This window comes from Ceratotherium simum, chromosome 29, assembly GCF_057802395.1.
Source record: "Ceratotherium simum simum isolate JZ-2026a chromosome 29, ASM5780239v1, whole genome shotgun sequence".
Classification (NCBI taxonomy): domain Eukaryota; kingdom Metazoa; phylum Chordata; class Mammalia; order Perissodactyla; family Rhinocerotidae; genus Ceratotherium; species Ceratotherium simum.
This window is the reverse complement of record NC_141928.1, coordinates 17,536,406-17,560,210: the sequence shown is the minus strand read 5'-3', so window position 1 is coordinate 17,560,210 and position 23,805 is coordinate 17,536,406. Positions and strand designations below refer to the sequence as shown.

General features: G+C 40.9%; 1 protein-coding gene across 1 annotated transcript in view; it reads right to left on the bottom strand.

Moving 5' to 3' along the window:
* The window catches only part of BRINP1 (BMP/retinoic acid inducible neural specific 1), a 172,747-nt gene that overhangs the window by 54,471 nt on the left and 94,471 nt on the right, over nt 1-23,805 (bottom strand). Inside the window, exons 3-5 of the mRNA XM_004423372.3 lie at nt 11,603-11,793; nt 3,642-3,811; nt 518-623 (exon numbers count right to left, since the gene is read on the bottom strand). Coding sequence (XP_004423429.1) covers nt 518-623; nt 3,642-3,811; nt 11,603-11,793 — 467 coding nt within the window. The remainder of the gene's footprint in view (nt 1-517; nt 624-3,641; nt 3,812-11,602; nt 11,794-23,805) is intronic.

Below are 23,805 nucleotides of genomic sequence, written 5' to 3'. Positions count from 1 at the left end.
CACGCACGTGTGTGTGTATGAATATATTGAAGACCATAAATGATTAACAAATAAGGAAAAAGATTACATATAACCAAAAATTCTATAAAATTGCCCTATAGTTCTTAGAATTCAAATAACACATGCCAAAATACATTGAAAATCAAATACAATAATGCAGGAAATTCAGACGATATGATATGAAACTTTAATATATATTACGTCTGGATCATCTATAAATAACACCGTTTAGACATTTTCATCAAAATAATCAGATAAAGCTCACATTTCCATACTTTATATCCGAAAACTAATTAAAAACCATGAATTTAGTGTCCTGTATATGTTAAAATTTTTAAAAAGACATCATATTATAATAGTCTTAATTTCCATATTGGTAGTTTTCATTGGTTTCTCTGTCTTTCATCTTCTTCTTCATTCTGCCTCCACATCATGCCTCCGATATCCCCAAATCCCTCTTCCCCCAGACTGCCTCCCCCTCCCCACTTTGGTCTCACCATTTCCACCGGCATCCTACCTTGAAGGTGCAGTTTGCTCTCCGTGCTTTGCAGAAGGACGGAACTCACAGAGTCCAGATTGTCATAGCTGTTACAGCCCAGAGGCCCAGTGCGTGTCTCTGTGACCTAGAGTGGACATCAAGGGTGACAGAAGTGAGACAGATGCCCTTGTCTGGGACAGACTTTGCAGAGTCAGCCCCCAGCAGAGCAAAGCCAGCAGAGAAAGTCTTCTGGCAGGAGACAATGGTCACTTCCTGAGCACCTTGCCTGTGCCAAGGACCATGCCTGGCTGTCACCAAGCAGACAGTGGGACGGCAGAGCTATCACGCACACAGACGGGAGCCAGAATGCCCAGGTTCTATCTTTGGTTCTCACTTCACAAAGCCACCTTCAGTGTTATATGAACTGAAAAGTGGAAGCACTATAGTATATTTCAAAAGCATGAGCTTTGGAATTAGGAGAATCAGTGCTAAATCCTGGCTCGGCCATTTATTTGCTCTGTGACCTGAGAAAGTCACTTAACTTCTCTAAGCTTCTACAACCTGAAGCTAGTAAATCCTCTCCGGGAAGATCATGAGACTAGACATGATGGGTATAAGTGCCTGATGCACGTCATGTGTTCAACAGTGGGCATCTTATTACCAAATGTCTCTATAAATTGTAATGAGTACATATGCATTATTATTAGGCAAGAACAATAAAATTATCCCCGTTTTCCAAAAAAAGTTTCAGCAAAAAGTACAATCAGTGCCACTGTGGAAAAAAACACCGCAATCCTATGGCAGTGTGTTTCCAAAACATTGTCTTAGAGTAATCAAGGTGGTGGACAATAGGGGAAGAGCTATTCAACAAAATAACCTTGAAATAAGAACGGTTTAGTATGAAAAGAGGCTTCTTCATCCTTTTAGGCTTCATTTCCCATTATTTAACACAATCACTTGTAGGGTTACTTTGAGATTTGCACCCAACTATAAAGACACAGCATTCATGGAGGGAATGATGACTTGGGAAACAACCGCATGTGTCTCCAAATGCCAGTTCTTTCCTTTTCCAGCTGTGAAGGCTTGCATCAGTAACTTCCCTTTCTCAGCCTCAACTTCCCCACCTTTAAAACGTTAGTAATTCTCTCACTCCCCTCAATAGGTAAAGAGATCATATTTTTGTGATGTTTAGCACTTAGGAAACAATAAATAAATGAAGGATTATTAGGCTTTGTTTTTTAAAAATAATTTATTCTTTTTTGTATGGAATAATAACATAGTTATTATTGAATGAGAATCAAAACTACCAAATTATTTTGCCAAAGATACTCAGAAAAAGAAAACCATGGGCAAAGCTTCCCCATCTGGGTGAGCTGCTCATCTTAAACAAAGCTGTCAGTGAGACCAATTCTAGCCAGCTGGGTCTTGAGGTAGCATCAAGAAATGGCAAGAAAAACCCCAGTTCTAGATAGAGTGTAGAAGACAGTGCTACTGTACGAATGGTTTCTTGAGTGGCCTCTGTGCAACTGCTCTGAGAAATTCCTCATAAGGAGGCAGGCTGCACTTCCAGGATGCACAAAAGAGGATTATCTTCTGACAGAGATTCAATATCTCAATTCTGCATCCCATCCAGGGAGGAGAGAACCATTTGGTGATAATGAAAACCACGCCTTTGCTTGATTCCAACTCTGATGGCTTCATAAAGATCCGTCTCTCTGTGCCGAGTTCCCTAACAACATAATCCCCCCAATATAGGCGATTCTTCTAGGATAAGCTGGCTCTTTGTTTGTCGATCTGATTTATTTCTCTTCTTCCTATCTCTCTCCTCAGTAACTCTTCCCTCCCACATTTTTCTCTTCCCTTGGTCAATTTCTGACTCATCTGCCTGAGTCTCCTTTGGCACTTCCCCCGCCCCCACACACACATTTTTCCCTAGAGATATCTTTGAAAGTCTTACTATAAGGCTAGGTTTGTGTTTTATTCAGAAAAAATTAGACCAAAGATTGAGCAGTAAAATGCAAGTATAATCTGGTTTAAGAAAATCTGAGATGCAAAAAGTCTGCACTGAAACCCTCAGAGGAACTATTCCTTTATATCAAAAATGTCTTCCCTGATTCTCTTTATAAAGGTAATCCCTGAATTTATTGCATTTAAAATGGAATCTTTTGGTTTTTTTTTTTAAAAGTTCTTGTGCTGTAAGGCACTGAATTGAAAGTCTTGAGCATCTCTATCCAATGTGGCTATTTAAATTTAAATTAATTAAAATGAAATAAACTTACAAATTTAGCTCTTCAGTGGCCACATTTCAAGTGTTCCATAACCCCATATGACTAGTGGCTACTGTCTTGGCCAGCATAAGTTTAGTGCATTTCCATCATCTTGGAAGTGTCTACTGGATAGCACTGGTGTAGATGAGCATGGGTCAGTACATAACAGACTGCCTGTTTTTGTAAACAAAGTTTTATTGAAACACAGCCACATCTATTTGTATACATATTGTCCATGGCTGATTTTGTGCTACAGCAGCAGAGTTGAGTTGTAGCAACAGAGACCATATGACCTCCAAAGCTTGAAATATTTATTATCTGGCCCTTTACAGAAAATATTCGCTGATCCCTGGTCTAGAGAGTGGAGTTCTAGTCCCTGTTAAGGTACTCTCTATCTGTATAACCCTGAGCAAAAGTCTTTAACTCCTGGACCTCAGTTTTCCTATCTATAAAGTGGGGGCGGGGGGGGGAGGGCAAGCAGGATAAAAAACACAGGTGTTTAAAAAATTACTGACCTAGGCGTCAGTAATCTGACTCTTGCTAGCTCTGTGACCTTGTGAAAATTATTTACCCATTGTAGCCTCAGTTTCTTCACCTAGAAAAGGAGCCTGAAAATCATACAGGAGAACTTTAAGAATGAATCAGAGGATTATTGACAATTATGCCATGACCATAGCCAGGCTGTCCCAGTAAATCAGTACATATGGTCACCCTAACGACAATGCTCATGATACTATAAGGCACTTGACAACCTCAGTCAGAGCGGTTGGCAAGGGGCACTGTTAGGTACATTAGTATGAAGCCAGGGACTACATCTGCTCATTGACCCTCAGAATCCCTGTGTGGCGTGCTGTTGTCTTAAGAACCTGCCCCCCAAATCCACCCTCAAGCTGTACCTTGATTGCTCCAGTTGATATCTGGATCTCATGGAGCCTCCTCATGGTGCCATCACGGTCAACAAAGTAGGACGATGCAAGCTGGTGCAGAGCTTCAACACTTTGAGTGGCATTCCCTGACTTCCTGTCGAGGCGACTTTTGTCCATGTACATGGTCAAGGCCTCCTCTCCTGCATGGGAAAGGAAAGAAGCTCAGGCAGCCCGTTGAGCTTTGGGGTGGAAGGAAAGGCTCCAGGACCTGGATGCTGAAAATAGCCTCAAGCCTCCCACTAATTTTGCCCAAATTTCCTTCTGCCTCTGAAAATCAAGAGCACGATGAAAAAGACACAGTCCAGAGGTGGCTGTAAGCTTCAAGCTCCCTTAGGACAAAGATCATGGGAAAACTCTTAGTCATCAAGCCCAATCCTACTAATCCACTTCATAGTTCTCACCAGCATCATCTCATAACCCACAACTCACCTCCTCTCTTTGAGGCTCAGTCTCTTCTGTAAACTGATGAATTTGCAATAAATGGTCCCTTCTCATCTCTTCTCCTTCTCCTCTGTCTCCTCCTCCTCATCCAGTTACTCCTTTTCCTCTTCTCATCTCTCCCCTCTCCTCTTCCCTCCCTCCTTCCTCCTTTCCTTTCTCTCTTTCTCCTTCTGCTACCCCTTCCTAGACGGATGGATGGATGGATGGATGGATGGATGGATGGATGGATGGATGGAGGGATGGTTGGATGGAGGGATAGATGGATGGCTAAAGAGATAGATAGATAGGTAGATAGATAGATAGATAGATAGATAGATAGATAGATAGATAGATAGATTAGATAGCTAGATACATAAGACATAGTTTAGAGGCATATGGATAGACAGATAGGAAAAACTATGTGCCTGTATAGAGAGGAAAAACTGAACTGTCAGCTGTGTGAAGTCAGACACTGCCTACATTAGCCACTTCTTTATCCCTTGTACAGAGCCCAGTGCTTGGCATATAGTAGATAGTCAGTAAATACTTAATTCATCAATTTATTTTCTTAAATACCTACATTTACCAGGCACTGTGCTTCTGACAGTGCAAAGGAGAACAAGTTACATTTGGGGGAGAGGGGAGGTGACAAGAAAATTAGGTATAGGGAGCGGAGAGATGAGAGAGAGAGATAAATATATAAACATATACATTTTACTCCACGAAGTTTTCCTGAGAAAGACATGCATAGAATACTAACAGAACTAACGTATGGTGCCTTTTATTTTGGATAACAAGATGTTACACCAGAACTTCAGAAAGAACCTTCGGATATGCTGCTAAATAGATCTGATCATTGTCTATCTGGTTTTACTCTCTCCTAATTGTGAACTTGGGAACGTTTCTTAAACTCTCTATTCTTCAGTTTATTCATTACCAATTTTAGGAAAAGAACAGCACCTATTTCATAGAGTTATTAAAAAGGATAAATTAATTAATACATGTCAGGTCCTTTTATCAGTGTCTGGTTCATTGTAGCAATCAAAAATCGTTTGGAGTCTGGTAAAAAAGTGGTCTCTGGAGCTAGACTGCCTGGACTTGAACTAGCTGCAGGAGCAAATGACTTACTGTCTCTGCTTCAGTTACTTCATGCATAAAATTGGGAAAACTAACTGTACTTACCTCATAGGGTTGTCATAGGATAAAATTAGTTAATTACATAAAGGACCTGAACCCTGCCTGGCACGTAGTAAGCACTATGGAAGGGCAGACTACCATTATTCGATTACCGCAAAATATCAATGGTATGGGATTTATCCTTACATCTAATCAACTCAATACAATAGGATAGTCAGAGAACAAACACTATCAATACTTTCTGAAGGACAGAAGCCTGATGCCTAAGATAACTGAAATTTCTTTAGAATGCTGATAGTTTTTTGAGTTGAAGAGAAAAACCAAATTACTTTCAGAAGGACAGTGGTTATCCTAGGAAGTGGGCGCAGTCCTGACCCACAGGTTAATTCCTCTGCCTCAGATCCTCCATGACTGTTTCTAGAACCTAGTCCCATTGTCATTCAAAGCTCACCACATGCAGCTTCCAGTCTGTCTTTTTAGCACTGTCTCCCTCCAGGTGTGCCAGCCAAACCATTCTTTCTGCCTCCAAGATATATCCCTGCCAATTTTCCTCCCAGGCTTTCCTCACAATGTTTTTTTCTGTTTGGAATGCTATTCTGTCCCTCCCCTAAATGTCTGACTGTTGAAATCCTATCCAGTTTTCTGGGCCCAATTCAAATGTCACCTCCTCTTACTACCCCTCCTCTGTCCTTGACCTGGCATACTCTTATACACTCTTCAGAACCTGCTCAGGCATCACCTTCCTGGTAAGCTTTCCCCAACCACACCCTTACCTCAAGAGACATGTAATCACCTTCCCTCTACCATTCTCTAGCTTGTCCACTCATTTTAGCTCAGCATGCATGCACTGAGCATTCTGTGTGTGCTGAGCAGTTCAGCAGACACTGGGGTGACAAATGAATATGGCATTGTCCCCATTCTAGAGTCACCAAATGACTACATGCATGCTGTCTGATATGGGAGCCACCGGGCAAGTGTTGCTATTGAGCACTTGAAATTGAGGCTAGTTCAAACTGAGATGCATTACAGGTGTAAACTACACAGCAGATTTCCAAGATCTGGAAAATGAAAAAAAAAAAAATTGTAAAATATCTCAATAATAGTTTATTCTATTGATTACACGTCAAAATGATAATATTTTGGATATATTACGTTAAATAAAATATATTGTTAAATCGATTCTCCCTTTTTTCATTTTACTTTTAAAAATGTGATTGTAAAAATGTGAGAAAAACTAAAATGGCTCACACTCATCGCTCACGTTATGTTTCTATTAGACAACAATGGTCTAGGGAGACAGAGACATAAGTGGATCATTTCAATGGACCAGATGAATAGCAAAGGTAGAGGGATACACAGAGTGGAATGCAGCCTGGAAGAAGGGTGCCTGCGACTCTGTTGATAATGTGGGACACAAGACACTGATAATCTGATCTCTCTAGGTGCATCTCTTGCCACTCTCTAGATTTGTTCTCTCCTGCACAAATGCACCCTGTTTTTTCTCATTATTGGATTCTGTTTTTCTGTTTTTCTCCTGGCTAACTTCTACTTATCCCTCAGGTGCCACCTAAGACAACACCTCCTCTGGGGAACCTTCAATGAATTCCCCACTCTTTATTTATACTAGTTTAAGAATTCTGACTACATGCTCCCACAGTCTCTTTTATTTCCTCAATACGTCATCTATCATGTTTCCTGCTGATTGATTATTTATTGGCCTGTCTCCTTCACTAGAGGAGAAGCACTGTGAGGTCAGGGAGCATGTAAGAGTCTTTCCTCATCACATTGTCATTGCCTAGCATAATATGGGCATGTATCATGTGTCTAACAAATGATCAAGATATTTGTGGGTGAATGAATAAATATGGAAGTGGTCTAACTCTACAGTGTTTATTGATGGACATATCTGTCTCAACTACTAGATAGAAATCTCCCAGTAAGAAGATTCATCACCATCAAAATTAATCTCTGGGTTCCACATGCCTAGACTTGAGTTGAGTTCAGAATAAGACATGTACTTTCCTGTGAAGCCTTCACCGGTTATGCAGGAGAACATGATCTTCCATCCTTTAGACTCCACAGTGACCTGAACAGATTTAGCTTAAAATAACTTTAGACACAATTTGAGTCCAGGGGTGGTTGGTGCTGGCCTGGGGGAGCAAGGACTCTATCTTATTCTTCTTTGTCATGTCCCAATGCTTCTCTAAGGTCAGACGAAGAGTGGATGTTCAGTTATCATTTGAAGGGTAAATGGATGGATGGATAGATGGATGGGTGGGTAGATGATTGAATGGATAGATGAATAGATAGATGGGTGGAGAGGTAAATGATTAAATAAGTGAATATGCTAGATGTTAGAGCCTGGAGGCAGAGAAAATAAATATTCCAAGTGTCAGCTCAGGCTCTCCAGGGGGCCTGTGAAAGAGAAGGTGAAACAAGCCTAGCTCCCTCTGGACTGAGAACTGGCAGGAGCAAACTTTAGATCAAGAGGGGTTAATGGCTTCTTGCTGCATTATTAAGATTTAATTTCTTGTTTATTAAGAGCATGTTCTGTTTAGAGTTGCTTTGCCATTTGGGCATTCCTGCAAATTGCCTCTTCACCCCACATAAGCCTTTTCTCAGTCTCTCTGTCCTCTGGAGGCTTTGCCTCACTCTCTGCAGCACTTCTTTCAGAGAGGAACAAAGTGGGGCTCAGACACACAGGGGATGGAGGATGAGGTGGGAGCTGATCATTTTACCTTTGGAGTCAATAGGGGATACTGATCCCAGATGGGGGATGGGGAAGTCTGGACTTTAGGCCTCTGGGACATCCTTCATCCTCACCTCTGAGCCCCTGTGACTTTATTCTCAGCCTTCCTCTTAGCCAAGGGGAGATCTCTCAAAATACAGAGTGAGGAATAATGAATATTCACATAAAAATACACACAAGTACAAAAACATGAGCCCTCATACATAAAAAGGCATTCGTGCAATATACACACATCTGCATACATGTGCAAGCTCACATATACACATATATGCGTACATTGCATACATACGCATGAGTCCAATGTGTATGCATGTGTGCATCGCATATGTAATTATGTCCAGGAATAGATGAAGTTACGTCCAATTGTAGGTAAGCATCCGTGCACATCTGTCTATGCAGGTAGGCATGTACTCCCATGCACACATGTAAGCTTAATCACACATATCACACAGATACCCAGGCTCCAAGGTGTTTCTTTTGGTCCAAAATATGATCTTCAGAGGGACGAGGGGAAATTGATATCTCTGTATTCCTATGTGTCATTCCAGACTTGTGAAGGATTTTCCCTTCACAAGCCTCCATATGAAAATTACTCATACCACGTATTTTATGAGTTTAATAGATTTCACCAAAAATTTGAGGCTTCCATGGAAATGTCAGAGGTGTCAGCCCTCCCAAAGGGCTCCACTTTCTCCTTCTCGCTCCCTTTTCCTTCTTCTTCCCTTTCCCTCAGGAGCCAAACAAATGCATTTACTTGTCCTATATGTGACAGTTTAAGGATCATCTTTTGCTGTTTGAGTATGCCCTTAGGAATTGACCTCACACCTCAAACAGCTCATCAGAGCATTTGTTCTAAATGAATATAGTATTCTTTTTAGGAAAAATCATAGTGAATAACATTTTTTGCACTTCTTTGTATTTAGACGGGAAAACTGATATCCAGACACGAAAGCAAATTTCTCAATAACTTGCATTCACCTAGTGAGTGGTAGGAATGGGCTTTAGTCCTGAGTCCCCAAGTTCCTTAGCCCCACTAAATGATGACAATCATAATAGTAAGAGTAATAATAACCACAACAACAATAGCAACAATTTGTTTGGTGCCAACCACTGTGCTAAGCACTTTTAACGCATCATTTTATTTGATCTTCACAATATCCATGAAGGAAGTACTATTATTTCTATTTATAAAAGTAGAAACTGAAGCTTTGAGCATCGAGTTACTCGTCAAGGTGACACAAAACTGGTGAAGAGCAGGAGGTAGGATTGGAACCCGTGCAATCAAACTCCAGAGGCTGCCTTTCATTCACCACCACTTACCACCTCCTTTTTCTCCCATTACGTGAGGAGGCTCTTAAGAAATATTTTCCCATAAATGAATGAGTGAAATGATGATGTAAGAGGGACGTCAGACAGTTTCTGATACATTGTGTTCAATCAACAGTAAATCATTTCCCCTTCCCTCTCCCCGCTCCTCCACATCGAGGCTGGAGGGAACTTTAGGGTCTGCTGTCCAACACCAGAACTCAAGCCAAAGCTCTGCATATTCTAAAATGTTGTGCTGTAAAACAGGAGAGGAACAAGGCTCTGTGAATAATTCACCACCTCGTCTTGGAGAAATTAAAAATATATTTCATTGCAAAAGAAAGGTCTTTTTTATTTGGGATTTCCAGGGACTCGGACAGAACACAGCTTCTAATGGAAGGCTGAATTTGACACAATAGTTTTTTTTTTTCCAAGTGAAATGAGAGGTGGGAGAAGTTCAAAGAAAAAGGTACAGGTTAATGCCACACTCAAGATAGACATGATTTCATTTTCACTTTACAATAGAATAGAATTTAAACTACATGATTGAACATTCAAAGTCCTACTTAACTTAATATCTGATGAGCAACAGGCAACGAATCCATGCTGGTTGATTGGTTTTTAGAGTGGGTGGATCGGTGGGTGAATGAGTTGGTTGAAGAGATGACTAATGTTGGGTCAAAAAATAATGCAGGCTTTGTGGACAGAAAACACTTGGTTGAAGAGATGACTAATTTGGGGTCAAAAAATAATGCAGGATTTGTGGACAGAAAACCCTAAGTTAAAAAATTTAGGGTGAATTGTTTTTGTTTTTAGTTTAAATAATTGAATAAAAATTTTTCAAAAACCTTAGCTTTGTCACCTACTAACCATACCCCTTCTGAGTCTCAGCTTCCTTAACTGTAAAATGGAGATAATTTGACTTAACCTGCAGTTTTTGAGGACTAAAGACAACATACAATACCTGCTGTGGGGAAATACTGAATAAGGAGTGGCTATTATTATTGCAAGAAGGAATGAATTTGGGCCGGCACAGTGGCTTAGCGGTTAAGTGCGCGCGCTCCGCTACTGGCCGTGGGGGGTTCAGATCCCAGGCGCACACCGACGCACCGCTTCCCTGGTCATGCTGATGCCGCGTCCCACATACAGCAACTAGAAGGCTGTGCAACTATGATGTACAACTATCTACTGGGGCTTTGGGGGAAAAAATAAATAAATAATAATAAAAAAAATTAAAAAAAAAAAAAAAAAAGAATGAATGAATTTGCCCAACCGACCTCTCCATCCACATTCCCCACATCATCAAATTCCTAATCTGGCCTTCCTCAAAATGTATACTGTGTGGTCAGCCTAGAATGCTTTGCCACCTTCCTTCTACCTAGCCAACTCCTGTCAAGCTAAACTGCCATGTCTTTGATGAAGTTTGTAGTGACCACCCTAGCCTGTAGTGCCCACCCTTCCCCTGAAGGAAAAGATCAACTGTTATAGTTACACCTCAGCTCACCCACCTGCCTCCATCAATACACCATATGGCATGGGCTATATCTAAATGCAACTTAACAGCTCTCTGTGCAGGTGACATGGTACTCCACCACCCAAGGGGCTTTCTCAAAATTCAGTTACCCGGTCACTGCGCCAGAAAACTGACACCCAAGGGATTGTAGCTCATAATATAAAATGATGCATGCAGGCAAGACCCAGAAGCATCTAAATGCACTAGTCTCTACCATTTCCCATTTTCTTTGCATTTCTTTCCTCCCCTTTATCGTCTCCTCTTATCCTCACTCCCTTAAAGATTGATTGGACTTGTTGGGGAGGGATGGGTAAAGCTGAGCAGGGTGGAGCAATTAGTCTGTATTCTTCTTAACCTAGTCAAAACCCATATAAGATACACATGATACCCTGTTTGTAAAATGATAACCTTAGTTATTAGTCCCTAAAGTAGACTTAAATAAAGGCAATTCTCTAAACAACCTCTTAAATTTAATTATTTACCCAGATTAGAATACATTCCAAAGGAACTAATTCAATAATCAAATTAAACATTCCCAACAAATTGAGCTATTCCAAGGTGAGGCCTTGGAATTATTTCCACAAAAGTTAGTAAACTCTCAACTTAGACTGTACCATAGAATGGAATTCACTGCTCTAATATGATCACACCAACCAGGACAATTTGGCTTATCTAGCACTATATGCTTTTGAGTGATGTATCATGGCAGAGATGCTAAGATGGCTTTGATCCTAGGGCGTGCCACCATCCCCTCCATCCTAGACCCAAAGTCATGACAAGGCTATGGCGCAGTGGCTGCCAACCTACCTCCCAAGGTGGCAGAGATGAGGAGATGGGTGCCGTACTTTTTGATGATGGTATCGATGAACTGTTGAGTGGTGGGTCTCCTGCCAAGCAGGCGGATGCTCCTTTGAAACTCCGGCATGAGGGGCACTGGATGACGGACCAGGTCTCTCCTCTCGATGGCTGTGTTCCTCACCTTCCAACGGGCAAACTCCCTGGGCAGGAGAGATAAGCGATACTCAACTTACCATCTCTACCCACAAGCCAAAGTCCACCCAACAATGGGCTTCTCTCCTTAGGTGACAGAGTGACTACAATTATTTTTAATATTTGCCCAGTGATACTTAGATCTGGAGCTCACAATCCTCTTTAGCCAACAAATATTTATTGAGCACTGTTCTCATCACTTGGATACTGTGGTGAACCAGACAGACACCATCACGTTCTCACGTTGCTTACAGAGCATCAGCGATACAAAAATCATTGTTATCTAGTTGCTTATTCATCTCTCTCACCAGACTGTGAATGATACCATAAAGATGGAATCTTTGTAGGTATATGGTATAGGTTACATGATAGAATTCATAAGACTGCTGGATGGATGAACAAATAAACAAATGAATGGAAGGAAGGGAGGCAGGAAAGGAGGTAGGGAAGCAGACTATGTAACAATGGACAAGACCTAAGGCACACAGCAACTTGAGACCTGTTCTAAGACAACTCCAAAATCAAACAATTAGCCCAGAGCTCAATTTAATTAAACATTTTAACTTGCATTCATGAAGCAACTACCATTTGGAAGAAATGAAGTTATGTTCTCAAGACCATGTTGGGGGATTTCCATTCTTCCCTTCACTAATGATAGAATAATAGACCAAGACTGAAGACCACTGAACTTGAGAGTCCAACTCAGAATCTCACTCTGCCTTTTGAAAACTATGTCCTGGGATCTTGAGCACAGCATGTTACTTCTCTGGACCTACATTCCCTTATCTATAAAATCCAACTAATATTATCTATTTCCTATTGCTGGTGCACAGATTACATGAAACAGGGTGCGAAAATACCTTTGGAAACTGCCAGGCAATAATCCAATGTGAAAGACAGTTTTATAACTTTATTTCCTCACACATTCCCAGACATATAAATCATTAAAGGTTCATGGATGATGAACATGGAGCATGCAAACTGAATACAAGCAGAAATTTAAAAGACCATGGTTCGGGCTGCTTTTGCTTTAATGTTGACTTCTGTTCCTACCCAAGATGAAGTTCCCTCTGGAACAACCAGCTCTCTGATCTGCCTGAGTTACAAGTTCCAAGTCCTTTGCAAAAAACAGACTAGCTAAGAGGACTTTAGGGTCAGCCTAGATAAATGTTGGGAACCAGAGTTTAATGAAAAGGTCCTTCTCTCCTGCCATAAGATGGGAGAGATAAACGAAGGAAAGGGCACAGAGCAAGAAGAAGCAGAACTGGGTGGGAATCCCACCGAAAAATGCCACGGTAATTCAGTGGTGGAGTCTGACCCCTGATGCAGAGCAAACTGGGTCTGAAGAAACAAAAAAAAAAGCTTTCAAATTGGAATACATTTCCAAGCCTCAGAGCTTATGGTCTGTGTCCGCTTAAGGAATCTCTGTCCATAATTCATAACATAGTTCAAATTCTAAATAAAGTCAGCTCAGTACCTTGAACATGATAGGTACTTACTAAATCCATCAGCTGCACTCAAGGAACCCTTGCAAGACACCTAGCAAGTGCAAAGCATTATGTCCACAGGAGGGCTGGATACATCACAGTCCCATGACCTTAAGAAGCTCACAGTCTGACAGGGAAGACAAGACATTTCCAGTTTGCTGTAAATCAAGGACTACAGGATAAGAGAAGTTGGAGCATAGACTTCTCAGGTCTCTAGGGAAAGCTTCATAGAGGAGGCCATACCTGAACTATGGTTTTGAAGTTCACATGGGATTTAGATAAACAGTAATGTTCAAAAAAAAACCACAAACACAACTATCCACGTGGAGGGAAGGGTACAAGCAGAGTGAGTGAGAGGGGGATGTATAATATGTTATCAGAAGAGCTGAACAGGAGGGTAAGTATATGAAGAAGAGGTGGTAAAGGAGACAAGACGGAGCCAGTGGCATGACCAGATATGGGGAGAGGGAAGAGGATGTGAGAGACAGCTGAGGAGAATTTTATAGGTGTGGTAGGTAGGGCTTGTGACATGACTCCCGCTCACTGGTGCTCACATCCCTGTGTAACCCCTCACCTTGAGTGTGGGCTGGACTGGACCCAGTGACTTGCTTCTAATGAATAGAATATCAAAGTGATGGAATGTTACTTTCATGGTTAGGTTACAAAATATTGAGACTTTCGTTTCTCTCTCTCTGTCTCTCTTTGCTTCTGTCTCTGCCTCTATCCCTCTCTCCTGCTGCCATGTTGTGAGTTGCTCTGTGGAGAGATCCACGTGGCGAGGAACCAAGGGATGCCTCCAGCCAGCAGCTTCTGAAGAGCTGAGACCTCTCAAGGAACTGAATTCTAACAGTAACATGCGTGAGCTGGGAAGCAGATCCTTCCCATTTGAGCTTTGAAATGACTAACTACAGCCTGGTGAGAGAAAGGGCACACAACTAAGTCACACCCAGATTCTGGACCCACAGAAACTGGAAGATAATAAATATTGTTGTATTAAGCCACTAAGTTTTGGGTAATTTGTTATTCAGCATTAGATGACCAACAGAAGGCGATGAGAATCATCAGATATTTCTGAGAAAAAGAGTCTTTGCTCATCAGCTTACCCCTGAAATTTACAAAATTATATATAAAATTATTTATATGCATATATATTATATTATATTACTATTATATTATTATATATAGATTATATATATATCCATAGAAACATATACATATTTCAGTATAATATACAAATATATAATTACACATATGTGTGTGTATATATTTATAACTTTTATTTATATGTTATGACCTTGGGTTACTATTTTTTTATGTGAATATGTCTACATTCCTCAAAACTAACATGCATTTACATACAGAGAGGTTAAGTAACATGTCAAAAGTCACACAGCTAGTTAGTGGCAGAGCTGGGAGTAGAAAACCAGTATCCTGATTTTTAAATCACTCTTTTAATGTAGATATTGAGAGAGGTAGAATATAAAACCACAGTAGGACCAGACCAATACAAAAGAATAATGCCACCTCCATCTCCAAATTACAAGTCCATGACTTAATTCCATTTTTTTTTTTTTTAGCAGCCTCCATAGTCTTTCTGATGTTCACCAGCTACAGACCCAGGGCCTGCCATCTGTGTTGCTTCCTTGAAAAAACCAGGGAAGAAGTCAGTTCTGGGCTCCCAGTTCCTCCCTCACAGGGTGGATGCAAGGCCTAACTGAGGGGATGCATGTGGCCTGTTGAGTACTATGCCAGGTGCTTGGGAAAAGCTCAATAACTGGGGGGGGCAGTGTTATTATGAAGCGCTGACTCTGCCAGGCACTGATTGTTCAGCACCAAGGACAGAGTTCCTGATCCGAGGAAATTGTTCCACCTTACGGGAAAAAAGTGGATGTTTAGGAACGCTACTAAACTATGGTGTGCTCTTTGCAATGGTAATTTTAGTTACAGGGGGATCAGACAGGAGGGTCCTTGACCCAGTCTGGAAGAGAGGCTGGGGTAGGGATGGGGTGTCAAAGAATTCTCCTGTACAAGTTGAATCTTGAAGGGAATATAGGATTTGGCCAAACCAACATAGAGGAAGGTGTTTCAGGAAGAAGGAGATCCCAGTGAAAAATGGAGGGGAATAAGGGAGGATAAGACAGTTGGAGGGAGAGGGATGTGTATATGTGTGCAGCATTCACGTGTGTGTGTGTGATATATAAATGATAAGAGATAAAGACAGAGAAGTTGTCAGGGACCACATGATGTTATCAGACATCAGTCTATAAATTCTGTTCTTATTGGCCAAGAATCCAGACCAAAAGCATTCTAAGAACGGGTTTATGTGACTCTGTGACCATCATAGAGATGTTGGAGCAAAGACTATAATAATCACAGGATTCTACAATTTTATACTCTTTACCAAAATACATTTAAGTAAAAGGACTTCACAGTACTTAGATCGATTCAGAAGTGGATTTAAACAACATTAGAGCTGAAAGAGCTGATTTATGTATTCAAAATTTGAGCACCTACTATTTTTCCAGCTCTGAGGATACAGTAGTAAACAAATTAGATAAAAGTCCTTCTACCAAGGAGCTTACATTCTGCTGAGAGGGGACAGATAATAAAGAGACACATAGATATACATAATATTCCATATAGATATAATATAGATAATACACAGATATAATACAGACAATATAGATAATAAATGTGCAACATGTCAGAGGGAGATAAATGCTATGAAGACAAATAAAGCAGAGGAAGGAGGCCAGGATGCTCAGGGGTGGGGTAAGGGTGTGGTTTTATATAGACGGTTAGAAAAGGCCTTCCTGATTTGATAACATTAAAGGAGAGACTTGAAAGAAATGAGAAGGAGAATATGGGTCCACTTAGTAGAATAGTGATCTACGAAGGAGGAACAACAGGTGCAAAAGTCCTGAGGTTGGATTATGTTTGCCGGGTTTGGGGACATCAAGGAGGCAGGCTTAGATGAGCAGATGAGTAAAGGAGATGAGATGAAAGAAAGAGTGACAGAAAAAATAATAACATCAAAACATGGGATGGGGTGGACACAGATCTAGAAAGGCTATGTTAAATTTAGTAAAGACTTTTTACTTTTAAATTCTAAGTAATATGGAAAGTCAAAAGGTTTTGAGCAAGGAAACAATCTCATTTATGTTCTAAAAGAGGAGCAAGCAAACTTTTTTCTGTAAAGGGCCGGATAGTAAATATTTTAGGTTTTGTATCCATAAGGTATCTGTTGCAGCTACTCAACTCCATCCTTGTAGCGTGGGCAGCCATAGACAATACATAAATGAGTGAATATGGCTGTGTTCCAAGAAAACTTTATTTATAAAAGCAGGTAGTATGTCAGATTTGGCCCACAGGGAGTATGACCCCTGTTCTAAAAGCATCACTATGACTTCTGTCATTGAACTCATCAAATCCAACTCAATCAATTCATGGATGAGAAAACTGAATTTCAAAAACATTAAATTATTTGCCCAAGATCACACAGCAAATGACTGGCAGGGTTGAAATCAGAGCTGGGAGCTCATGACTCCAAGTGCAGTGCCCTTTCCGCTGCAACATGCCACCTTAAAAAAAAAGAGTAGAAGAAAATAAAAGAAAGTGAGAAAGCCTTGCTTGTCATGTTGTCTAACTGCTCTGCTGGCCCAGAAACAAATTTTATGTAAGTTCTCAGTGAATTGAACACAACATAAAATATATATCTTTCCTTCTGGGCCCACAGAGCAAGCAAACTCTCCTTGGAGGAAAAGGCAGAACTCGCGATGGCACAGGATCCACGGAATGTGCTTTAGCCCCATGAAGCATCACAGCAGGAAGGGCAAACCAATTAGACTGGGATTAGAAAAGGATCCTGGACAGAAGGCATGGAGTGGCTGCAGCAAGGCCCATCCCACTGGGGGAGCGAAAGATAAGAGGGCAGGTGATGATAAAGGCAGAGGATGGATGAAGATTGGAGCCAGAGTTGCAGGATTTAAGATGAGGCTGGAGAGAAAATTGTAAGGCCAAAGCTCTCTTTTTAGCACTAAGCATTGCCTTTATAGGATCCTCCCCTGTCCTCTTTACTAGCCCTCTCCTCTCCTATACACACACAGATGCACACACGCTCAATGACACACTGAGTATGACGTTGCACTGAAGAAGTAGAAAAGACCGTGAGACAGACAAGAGAACTCTGTGACCTTGGGAAGGTGCTACTGCCCTGGGAAACAAGCTGATTGTATTAGATGATCTTCAACTCTGTATCTCTCAGCCTGGGTTCTGGAGGTAAAAATGTTTCCTTAAAACCTCACTCTACTACCGATTAACTGTGAGATCATGGACAAGTTTGCTTACACTCTATAAAATGTAGGTGTAATCCAAGGTAAGCATATCTACCCTAGAGGGATGAGTTTAGGATTACATTAAATCCTGAAGCACAGTACCTAGAACATAACAAGCCCCCAATAAAATATTAGCATTAATGTTATTAAGATTCTCACTGTTGTTATGGTTACATGAGAGGCTCCAATAGGAAGTTGGGTGATAGCGGATGGATGGTGGGGTGAGAGATGAGAGGAAACAATCATGCACTTTTCAAAGTTACCAGTAGGTAGAACTTTGGGGATAGGTGGGATTTGAATCTTTTGAAGTATGTTAAAAGTAGTGAGTCCGGGGCCAGCCTGGTGGTGCAGCGGTTAAGTGTGCGCGCTCCGCTTCGGCGGCCCGGGGTTCACAGGTTTGGATCCCGGGTGCGCACAAACGCACCACTTCTCAAGCCATGCTGTGGCAGCATCCCATATAAAGTGGAGGAAGATAGGCACAGATGTTAGCCTAGGGCCAATCTTCCTCAGCAAAAAGAGGAGGATTGGCATCGGATGTTGGCTCAGGGCTGATCTTCCTCAAAACAAAAAAAGAAAAAGTAGTGACTCTGAATTTAAGAAACAGACCAACAGTTTATAAACTCTCTTCTTTTCTATTTCCTCATATATGCAAGGAAGACTAAAAACCACGCATCTCCCCGAGTTGTGCTGAGAGTTAAACGAAATAATGGTTGGAAAACTTCTTTGTAAATTGCTACAGAGTATGGACAATTGTAAGTGGCTGTTGGTATTTTTTAAATTATTATTTGCATAGGGCACACTTACAACGATGTTTTTGTTGTGTAAAATTTTCTTTTTTGTTTCCTAATGTGCAAAATGGGGGATGGCAATTTCTGCTTCTCAGGGTTGTGAGGAGAGTACCTCTTGTAGTGCTGATTCCATAGAAGTGCTAGATAAATGTGAGTTTACTCCATTGTTTTCTAGATATCGAGGCTACTAATGCCCTCTGAAGAAGAGAGGGGTTGCTTTACTCTTCTTTATGGAGGATGTGTTTCAGCTTGTTTTTTCACTTGAATCTGCGCTCACAGCAGAAATATTTGGAGATGGTTTTCAAGAACACGCACACCATATAGACAAGAATATAAAAACGTTGAAAAATAAAGGGAGGAAAATAAAATGAAGTTTGGGTTAAAACTAGCACACAAAATTAATTCTATAAAGACCTGAACACTTGATAGACGTGAACTGCAAGTCTCTCTGAGTTTCCTTGCAGCCAAAGGAAAAAGGGAATCACAGCCAAAAGAACCATACAGTCAAGAAGATAACAGAGTAGTTTTTGTTCAAAGTTGTTGGAGAAACACAAATTTCCTGAATGCTACAATAAGAAACAAACATCTCCCAGGGTTTCTCATAAAGAGATGGATACAGCTGATGCTGGTGGGTAATGTCCTCAACCATATCCCAGTGTTTGATTGGCTCAATGTAGTCTAATGCATATGCCAAAGCATCATTCAATAAAACAGTTCCATGAGAGTGAAACACATTACAATCTAAATATGTAGCTCTCTAGTGGTTTGACTTAATCTAAGCATACATTTTAGAATATTTTATAGACACTGTACACCCACTAAATGTTTGTTGGAAGCATCACTGATTACAGTTACGAGATGTTTGCATTTGTTTATTACTGGGTGGCTTATCCCATTGGTTGTATTAAATAATCATTTGGAAGTGGAATAAAAACAAGTTTCTGAGTCAGTGGGGGTGGGAGGGGCGGGGGGCGGGGACTCTGGGACCACTTCCGTTATTGTTAGTAGCAAATTATCCCCAGAAATGAACAAGGGGAAATACAGAGGAAGATAGTGAGGAGATAAAATCATTGAGACACCAGAGAGAGAGAGAGAAGAGAGAGAGGGAGCATTTTTCTTGCTTGCTGTTCCCAGTTTCTCCCGACATGATCCCCAGCCAGCTCAGGAAAGGTGAACCCAAGGGCATATGTGAAGTGGAAATGATGCCTCTTAACAAGTAGTGTGTCTGCAACAAATCCCCTGCCTGCCTCCATGACCCAGAACCTAAGTGAGCATGCAGCTGAGGAATGGCAGCATCCAAGGGGATCTCCCCAGCATTTTGGCCCTGGAAGGGTAAGGAGAGGAAAAGCAGAAAACAAACAAACAAACAAAAAGAACTGTTCCTGAAAACATGATTAGGAATAGTTTTATTTTAACTACAAGTAAAGACATTGACCTAACTGCAGAGAATAAAATAATCCTTGCTTACAATTCCTATATAAGCCTTTCTATTTTCCAAAGTGCATTCACTGAAGTAATGGCATTTTTACTCTTATACTGACCTGAGTGGCAGTTCTGAAGGCTCTTATGAGAATAAAGTTCAGAGAAATGGGGGCAACTAATCCAGGGGAAGTATCTTGGAATGGAGCTAAGTGCTTCTCATTGAGTAGAAACATGAGACGGAAAAATAGAAACACGACAAGCATGCTTGGAATGGTCCAACTTTTATATAAATGGGCCATTTCCTGAAAAGCCAGTGGGATTCTTCATGGAGCATTGTTACTGAGGGAAGGGGGTGCCATATGGTACTTCATTGTGGGGCAAGTAGCTTAGAATGCCCTTGCTTTATTTTACTTATTTTAGTTGGAGCAGACAGAGTTTCCCGAGATGCCCTCAGTCACCTGAGCTGCCTTGCTGCCATATAGAATCTAAAACATCAGGATGGAAGGGCTTTTGCAGCGATCATCCAAGGGCATCACTGAGGTCCAGAGAGAGAAAGGGACTTGCCCAAGGCCACAGCACCATTGGTGGCAAGAGGGACTAGATTCTGGGTTCCCGGTCTCGGATTCAGTGTCCTCTATCCTGATCCACTTCACCATCCCATTATCTCAATTTTGTTGAGCCTGTAGTGCACGTGGTCCCTTACAAAGCTCTGTCATCATATATGTTATCTTCCCAACAAGCTGGAAGAGGGGGAGTACTGCCATCCCCATCACAAGTGGGGGAAAACTGAGGCCCTGGCTGGTGATGATCACATGGCAAACTCATGTCAGGGCTGGGACAGAAATTCAGATTCCATGATTCCCTGCCTGGGCTCTTCCCACTTTTTCCTGTTCCTTCCTCCTCTGCCCACTTTGGCATCACCACACCAGTGGGGGACAGGTGTTAACTCTATCAAAGTGCCTTGACAGGAGAACTTGCAATGCTCTGCAAACCGACATACAGGAGGACATCAAGGAAAAGCAAATGCTCATTCCACTGAGCACCTGAAAAAGTGACACAAAACAGGTCCTTTCTGGAAGACGTTGTAGCACCGTGGGAGGAGCTGAATCCCAGCAGAAAGCCACTCATTAGCTGAGTGATCTTTAGCAGATTCCTCAGCCTCTCAGCGCTTCTTTATCAGTGCAATAGAAATCCTAGTACTTACCTTGCAGGGTTGTTGGAAGGATTAAGCGTAATGAATGCAATTAATCTGGCAGTAGTAGCTACTCAATAAATGTTAGCTATTTATCCCTTGGCAAGGCATTCTAAAAGGGGAGTTTGTCGCATAACACATAACTTTTAATGGATATTTTAAATGATCTTAATATGCCCATGGGCTCTAGGGATTACACAAACTGCATATAAATAAAATATTTAAAATTCTGTTTACTCAATTTGTCTCTCTGCTTATTTCCAAAGCATCTATTGTGAAAGCATGACTCATAACTAAATATAGATTAATAAAAGTTTGGAGCAGCAATTATTTTCCAATTATCATAAATCCCATTAAACATTGCAATTATATGAATTTTCTCTTTCAGATCACAGAATTTGAGAGCTCCAAGGAACCACAGAGAACGTCTTCGTATTGCCTTCAATCTTTAGAAGGAAACACAGAGATGAGAGGGGACATCATTTTCCCAGGGACAAACAGCTGGCAGTAGCAGAGCTCAATCCAGGTCTTGCACAGCCAGGACTCTGCTCATTTCCCTTTGCCATAGTGCATCCTTTTAGGAGAAAAATGAACAACTTTTTCCCCAGCAAGTAACACTGCATTTAATTGCCAATTTCTTTCTTGTTAAATATTTTAGGATTAGAGAGCATGCTACCATCTCAGAACTTCCCCAAAATCCACATTCCTAGCTAGGTTCTTCTTTTGTTTCCCTATATAGAAAGTTTCCCTGTTCTTGCTTTAAACTAGTTCGGAAATATCTTTTTCTTCAACTCACTCAACACACATTCTGAATTTCTGGTCCTATATCAGAAATTCGGGATGTAAAGCCATCCTTTACTTAACATAAATGTATCAAAGTCCTTAAAAATGATTTAACTCAGGGGTCAACAAACTATGGCCCACAGACCAAATTTGTCCCATTGCCTGTTTTGTAAATAAATTTTTATTGGAACATAGTCACACTCGGCTGCTTTTGCACTACAATGGCAGAACTGAGTAGTTGCAACAGAGACCAGAGGGTCCACAAAGTCTCAACGATTTACTATTTGGTCCTTTACCGAAAAAGTTTGCTCACCTAATTTAACCCATTGACCTGGCCAGTCAAATAATGTATTTTAAGGAAATAATCAAGGATGTCAGATCAAAGATTTATAGATAGATCAGTAAATTCTGTGTGTTTTTTCATAAAAAAATGCCCCTGCCCTAAAAATATGTAAAAAGTACTGAGCCAAAGAAAATGGAAAAAAGAGGATGTTTTCCCACACAGCACCTTTAAGCCTAAATAACAAAGTCATTATTTAAATACAAATTAGAAGGAACTGATAAAACAAAATGCTCAGATCACACCTGAGTTACGAAAATCAACGTTTCAAGTAGAATTTATGATTTGATGATTAAACAAGGTAATTGACTTAATATATGCAATGATGAAAAAATACCATGGGAGGGGGTCTAAGGCATTCTCAGAAGTATTTAATTGCCCAAACATCACAAGAAGAAGGAAGATACCACCAGTTTTCCTAGTTGGTGGATTCTGATGAGTTGTAATGTCATGAAAACATGGCTCCAAGGGCTAGAGCTGCAATGACTGGGAAGAACTGACAGCAAGGTAAAGCCCCACTCAATAAAGCAAGTTCTTTCTGACTGTCAGAACTAATCAGAATAAAGCAGGCTGCCCCGGGAATTAGGGAGTCCCCTGTCTGAAGATATCGCAGAAGAGTTTGAGTAACTGATTGACAGAGATCCTTATAGGAGGAATTTAAAACCCACATGGTGGTTGGAAAGTGTTGCTGTTGCTGTCATTACTGACTAGGAGATCCTATGTGTTTCAGGAAAGAAAAATGTGTATAGAATATTAGGAAGTGTCTTCTGAGTGTCCAGGTGAACTGGAAATGTTTCCATCAGGGACCGGTATTTGTTGTAACTGCTGACAGGTATGTTAGTCTCACATAGGCACCAGGATGATGATAGATGATAGTTATGGAAAAGATTACCTACTTAGCTTTTTTTTTTAGCCCTGAGTTTGTTGGATGATACTCTGAAACACATTGAGAGATATCAGTCCCCTGGTCTAACCCATGGCTACCCCCAGACTCTGAATTTTAATTCTATTCTTTCTTCTAAAGCACACAAAAATTGGTTGTCTCCATCAAATGCTCCTTCAGTTCCTCTTTTGGTGTTCCCGTGAACAACTAGCAAATGTTATTTTTCTTGGACATAAAGGCATTTCAATGTCCACATCCTAAGAAGGCCACTGCCTAGCGACTATTCTTCCGCAAGCTCACTTGGTACTTTCTAGAAGAGCCCCACCTCTTCTCTCTCCTATGCAGATACTTATCCACCTAAATCCAGACTCAGCCATAAATAATATCTATTTTCCAATACTGCACATCCTTGATTCTTCAAATCCATATGCCTAAGCATAAATATATATTGGGTCACCTAATATGGGCCGGGTGCTTTGCATTAATATTCACAAACACCCTGGAAGGTGGTTATAATCATCCCCACTTTACATATGAAGAAACTCAGGTTCAAAGACTCACTCAGGTTTAACTCTTTCTATTACACTATGTGCATGCTAGACATGACTTAGATTTCTTTCAACTCAAGATTCGATCTAGCAAGCTAATTACCCATTATGAACCTCAAGTCCATGAATTTACACAAATTGTTCTTAAACTACCTTGTATTTCTCACGTACCTCTTGCATTTTCATCAAGGTGCTGCTGACATTTTGCCCTCCTTAGAGGCTAGCATTGGGTCTAGAGGAATG